The sequence below is a fragment of the Mus musculus genome, chromosome 2 (genome assembly GCF_000001635.26).
Source record: "Mus musculus strain C57BL/6J chromosome 2, GRCm38.p6 C57BL/6J".
Lineage (NCBI taxonomy): Eukaryota > Metazoa > Chordata > Mammalia > Rodentia > Muridae > Mus > Mus musculus.
The window spans coordinates 181,666,654-181,672,578 of NC_000068.7; the positions used below are offsets into that span (position 1 = coordinate 181,666,654).

A 5,925-nucleotide genomic window follows, 5' to 3' on the forward strand; every position below is an offset into this window, starting at 1 on the left:
AATTTTGGGGGGGGGGGTGTTTGTTTTTTGTTGTCTTTTTTTTTTTTTTTTTTTTTTTTTTGAGACAGGGTTTCTCTGTATAGCCCTGGCTGTCCTGGAACTCACTTTGTAGACCAGGCTGGCCTCAAACTCAGAAATCCTCCTGCCTCTGCCTCCCGAGTGCTGAGATTAAAGACGTGCGCCACCACGCCCGGCTTCTAAAATAATTATTTTTTTTTGCTGGAGAATTGGCTTGGTGATTAGAGAGCACATTGCTCATACAGAGGACCTGAGTTTAGTTCCCAGCACCATGCATGCTGGATAGCTTACAACTGCCTGTAACTCTAGCTCCAAGGGGGATCTGATGCCTCTGGCGTCCATAGGTACCTGCCAACACATACATAAGTAACCTCCCAAAACTACAGCACACTGATGAATCTTTAAAGGAAGCACCCACATAGCAGCTTACAACCATCTGTAACGGCAATTCCAGGAGATCCAACACCCTTTTCTGGCCTCCAAAGGCACCAAGTGTGTAAGCAAAACACCCATGCACAAAAGTGTAAATAAATAATTTTAAAGGGTAAATCTTTAGATGGGGGGACTAGTGCGTATGAAATTTATGAAGGCCTTGAGTTTGAGCCCCAGGATCCATATAGCAAAAGGAGAGAACTGACTTACTATGTCTTTCTTCCGACCTCCACACATATGCCATGCATGCCTGCACACTTACACACTTACACACTTGCACACAAAATAAATAAATAAAATGGGGCTGGAAGGATGGCTCAGTGGTTAAGAGTTCTTGTTCTTGCAGGGGACTCAGGTACAGTTCCTAGTTCCCACATGATAATACTTTAATTCCAGTTTCGTGGAATCTGATGCCCTCTTCTGGCCTCCAGAGACACTATATGCATGTGGTACACAGACATACATGTAGGCAAAACACTCATACCCAGAAGATAAAATTAAACAAAATTTAAAATAAATTAAACATTTTTAAGTAGCTAAATTCCTAAGATAGAAACCTGCTTATTGTTTCTAGGGGCAGGGAAGTATCTGTGAGGGTGATGGAAAGGTTCTGAAATTCCATGATAATGGTTCCCAACTCTGAATATTCGCAAATCACTGAACTTTGCACTGGAGGTTTTGTGTAGGAGAGAGCAGAGTGCTTCTTAAGTGCTCTTCCTCCAAGTGTGAGAGCAGAAGGCAAGTGGGGCCCCGTTTTTGTTTTTGTTTTTTAACCAAATTCAAGTTGGAGGAACTCCTGGGCAGAGAAGAAGCTAGGAGGTGCTAGGTGATAAGGCTTTCTGGAGTGCGGCTGAGTTGGGAGCTGGGGAGGCTGAGACCTTAAGTGGACATGCCCACCCCTCTGCCTGCCCCACCTTGACCTTATTGGGGCAAGAATCTTTATGTGGTATACGACAGTTTCCTCAAAAATATTCAAAGTAATGATTGTATTTGCTGGGGAGACCCTTACCTGTTCTCAGCCCTGCTTCTCTGCTGGAAATTATTTAGCATATTACCCATGCCACTCCAGGGACAGACTAGACTGTTGAAGGGATGAAGGGATGAAAAGGGGTGGGGGACAGAAGTTCAGACCTTTTGGGAAAGAGGTAGATAGGATGAGGAATTAGGAGTGTGGCCTTATGCTATGGTTCTACCTGAAAGGGTGGGAGGGTTCATCCTTGGGGGATGGTGAGGAAGGTCTTCTCAGGCAAAAATAATAGGAACTCCCCCCCCCCCTACACACACAGGTACACAGAGCCTATTATCAATCCACTGTTGCCGTTAGTGGTGTGATCTCTCATGTCTTTCTGATGCTGCTGTGGGGTAGTCTCCACCCTTTGGAACTTGTAAATTTGATCTTGCTCCAAACTGGACCCTTACTAGCCTTTTTCCATGACAATTGGGAAAGGGGGCTTTTAGAGAGCACATTGATCTATCTTCTCTTCACAGAGAGAGTGGAACCACACCTACACTCTTTGGGGTTCCACTCTACTAACCAAGGGGAGAAGGGAATGTAAGTATAGAATAGTATAGAACCTAGAACTGAAGAAGTGCTCTGGACCCGAGAATGTTGCTTCAGTTGTCTCTGAGCTATCTGACGTATACTTCTTGGTATGTCCGTAAGTTGACAGAAAAATACCCCAGTCTAAATAGTTAAACACTTGGGGACAGTTCCCATGAATTCTGGTAGCAGGCCTGGTCAGACCCATCTTCTACCTCTGTTTGTAATTCATATTGGTCAGTGTAGAGATGATATCATCTTGCCTCAGAGGCTGAACACGCCTAAGAAATCCCCACTTCTTGTGTACCTCTTCCTAATTGTATTGGGAAGCTGGCTTCCTGTGCATGGACCCACATGAACATCTAGCCCTAGGTTTTGTTTTTTTTTGTTTTGTTTTTTTCAGGTAAGTCATACATGACCACCTTCATGGAAAGCCATATATTTGCAGCTTCATAGTTATGCTAGGTGTTTCACACTCCATGTGGGTGAATCTTTGGATCAGCCGCCATTGAAGACTATATGGAAATCCGGGGCAGGACAGACTCCTCCTTCAGAAGTGGGATTAAGGGGACTAGCTAGTCAGTGTTTGTATGTGTGTGCCGGGACTATTTCCAGGGTGATTTTGCCACCCCTTTCTAGATGCATGTTTGTCTAGTAAGGGACTTTGAAAAATAGATGGTCCGGAGAGAGGGCCTCAGTCCTCCTGGAAGGAGCCCAATCACTGCCTCTGTAATAAAGCTCAAGCTAGGGAACTTAAGGGGACTTTTATACATCTCTGACCTCTGTCTATAGAGAATAGGGCCCCGAGTTGCAGCTCTCCTCACATCACTATTTGAGGTATGTGATTCTTATGAGGTCTGAGCACTGCCTTGGTCACTAACCCTTTGCCTAAGTCAGGTCCCCTGGGGGAGCAGAGCAAGTGTGACATGGTGCTGCCCCTCTTAGCAACTATCTGCTGGGGTCTGGTAATGTATCTGTAATGTTCAGGTGTCAGCCCTGCAGTTCTCCCCAAATGAAAAATACTGTCCTGGGCAGTGCTTAGGTTTGCAGAGGAAAAGCTGCAACTCGGGCTGGGAGCTGATGATATCTGGGAGCCCCACTGGAAGGATGGAGGGCAGTGGTGTGGCTAAGGCAAAAGCAAAGTAAATTTCTGTGTTTACAGTCCTTATGCATGGATGCTAGTGATCACTGAAACCCTTTTAAAGAAAAAAGTTTAATTAAAAATTAAATATATTGTATTATATATGTATATATATATAAAGGCAAAGTAAAAAACACAGTCTCATTCTAGAAAATACATAGCAGAAAAGAATTAGATGATTCAAAAACAACCCTGGCAGAGGCAGCTAGCACGTCCAGGGCCTGAGGTTCCTAGGGAAGGCCCAAAGCACAGGAACCCCCAGAAGGAGGTGTGTAAATGAGGAGGCGACAGAAATGGCATCTTTAGGCCACCAGCTCTAAAGGCTGTTGCATACCCTAACATACATATGCGAAAGGAAGGGAGCAGGCAACTCTGCCACTTGGCCACATGCAGAAGCGGTGGAGGGCAAGGACAGTGTCTAGCCTGAGATGCAAGCACTGTAATAGACCGCGCTGCTAGCATCAGACAGCGCAGAAATGAGGCTGCTCTCTTCTGGACAGGACATGGCGCGCGGACCTAGTTTGGCCAGTGCCACGTGGTAGGGGAGTGTAGTGGCATCCGGTCGAGTCCGGCTGCAATTGAGATACTGGTCAAATTCGGTGAGGTCCACATCGGCCCAAAGGTCGGCGGTAGGCTCCAGTTGCTCTGTGCCCTCAAGAGACGGGGACTCAGGTGGTGGTGACAGAGGATTGGGAAACGGGCCCGGAGTGCCCAGGGTGCCATAGTAGAGACCTGCGAGTGGCGCGGCAGGCGGCGCTGTCCTGAGCGCTTCAGCCAGGGGCGCCCCGTAGCAGAAGCTCGGGTCCCGTGCCAGCTCAGGGGCATAGGGTGCCCGGAAAGCCCGCAGAGCGCAGTCCTCGGGCGCCAAAGGCGGTGGGAAGAAGGAGGCCTCGCCAGGCTCCAGGCCGTCCAGAGGCGAGCGCTCGGGCGTGGGTAGCCCCAAGCCATCGAACTCCGCACCCAGAGTGGGTAGCTCGCGGAAGGAGCGAGCTGACCCTGACGCTGCAGCGAAGGCCTCGGGCGGCGCAGACGGCTGCACGAGGCCCGGGAGCAAGAGGCCCGGCTCCAGCCTCCGGACCTTGCGCGCCTGTTTTTTGCGGCGAGGCCGGTACTTGTAGTTGGGATGGTCGCGCAAGTGCTGCACACGCAGCCGTTCGGCCTCTTCCACGAAGGGCCGCTTCTCCGCCGTGTTCAGCTCCTTCCACGCTTTGCCTGTAGGCGAAGGGAGCCTGTTAGTGGACCAGTGTCGGGCGCACGACTAGCCAAACCGTCGTGCGCCTTGGGCGCGCGGCGTGAAACATGGCATAGACCCCAGCGACCAGCCATAAAATCCCGAATCCCGACCCTCTCCCAAAGTCCCCTCCCTCGCCGCCCCTCTAAGCATTCGAGGCTCTCACCCAGCATCTTGCTCAGTACTGCGTTGTGCAGATCCGGATTTTGTTGCGCCAGTCGCTTGCGCTCGTCCTTCGCCCACACCATGAAGGCGTTCATGGGCCGCCGAATGCGCAACTCGTCGGCAGTTTGGCGCTCTCCGCGGCCAAAGCCATAGCGCCCTGATTCGGGGCTGCGCGGTGGGCTCCGCGGAAGGCTGGACGGGGAGGCGGGCGAGGTGGGCGAGACGTTGGTGACAGGGAGGCCGCGCGCCTCAGCAGCGGCCCCGATTCCAGGGGCCCATGCACAGTCGCGGCGGGAGGGCGGGTCGTCCTGTGCGCCGTAGCCGGGCGGCGATCTCTGCATTCCAGCTGGGCAAGGCCTGGGCGGAACGCGGCGCGGGAGCGCAGGAGACAGTGGCGGGCACTGCAAAGCCAAGTACGGAGGTCTGATGGACGTCGGGTGGAGACACTGGGGACGTGGTAGCTTCGTGCCAGGAAGGCATCCCAGATATAGAGACATCGGGCCAATCCGCAGCAGAGCTGGCGGACCGGGGCGGGGCTGCCCCCCTCCGCGGTGGCTCCCTTTTTTCTTCCCGGCAGGATCCAGCTGAGGCCTCCCCAGCGCAGAGCCCCCCATCTGCTCCCACTGTCTCAAAAGAAGAGACCCCCGTGTGGGAGAGGACTGCTGGTGTGGGCTAGGTCTCAGAAGGAGGGGTCCTCCAGGGTTTTCAGGTTTCAGAGCCGCGCTGGCACCCCATCCACAGAAACAGACCCCTGGGCAGTAATGATGGGAGAGGGCAGCGGCTTTAGATTGGATGAAGGAAGATTTAATTTAGCACCAAGTTCTAGGGAGGTTACTTTCATCGTGTACCTCGGGAAAAGGAATGGGATTTGGCGATGTTCTTGCCTCTTCTTGTGGGTTTACCCTCCCAGATGCTGAGCTCAGCTAGGTAGTTCCAACGCCTTTCCCTAATTTTGTCGTTGAGGCTGAAGAAACGATGTGTCTTTTCTCTCTCTCTCATAACCAAACTCTGGGACAAAGCAGAACTCTTGGCCCACAAGGAAAAGGTAAACTGGTGGACACAGGACATAGCCAGTCCCTGCTCCTCAGAATTTGTGTGTGGGCTGCTGTTTCCCTTCCCCGGGCCAGACAAGGAAAACACAAGGGCCTGAGCAGGTGAGGCAGAGGAAAACTGGGAGTTTTCCAAAGGAGCCCTCATTCATGTTCTCTTTTTATCTGTTCAGCCTCTTCACTAGGAAAGGATCTGGGCCCTGGAAACTGATGGCTTTCTCCTGAGAGCTGCCCCCTTTGCACTGCCAAGTGTAACTTCATAGAGGAAAACCCTTGGCAGCTGTTCGTGACAAGTCAGAAACTCCATCTACACGTACCCTGAGCACTCTGCGACCTTCCCTGTCATGTC

The 5,925-nt window shown here is 51.5% G+C and overlaps 1 protein-coding gene across 1 annotated transcript; it reads right to left on the minus strand.

The window, feature by feature from the left end:
• Positions 1–3,183: 3,183 nt before the first annotated feature.
• Positions 3,184–4,987, minus strand: Sox18 (SRY (sex determining region Y)-box 18). The gene is made up of 2 exons (NM_009236.2): positions 4,529–4,987; positions 3,184–4,343 (listed from the first exon to the last, which is right to left on the minus strand). Exons 1-2 carry the CDS (start codon positions 4,866–4,868, stop codon positions 3,550–3,552), a joined length of 1,134 nt encoding a protein of 377 aa, NP_033262.2. The 5' UTR covers positions 4,869–4,987; the 3' UTR covers positions 3,184–3,549.
• Between the last annotated feature and the right edge of the window lie 938 nt (positions 4,988–5,925).

Bases quoted from the DNA above. Each gene is read 5' to 3' on its own strand.
- Sox18 (NM_009236.2), bottom strand. From the start codon at position 4,868: ATGCAGAGATCGCCGCCCGGCTACGGCGCACAGGACGACCCGCCCTCC. The intron at 4,344-4,528 runs GTGAGAGCCTCG...CTTCGCCTACAG, and splicing joins AGTACTGAGCAAGATGCTGG to GCAAAGCGTGGAAGGAGCTG.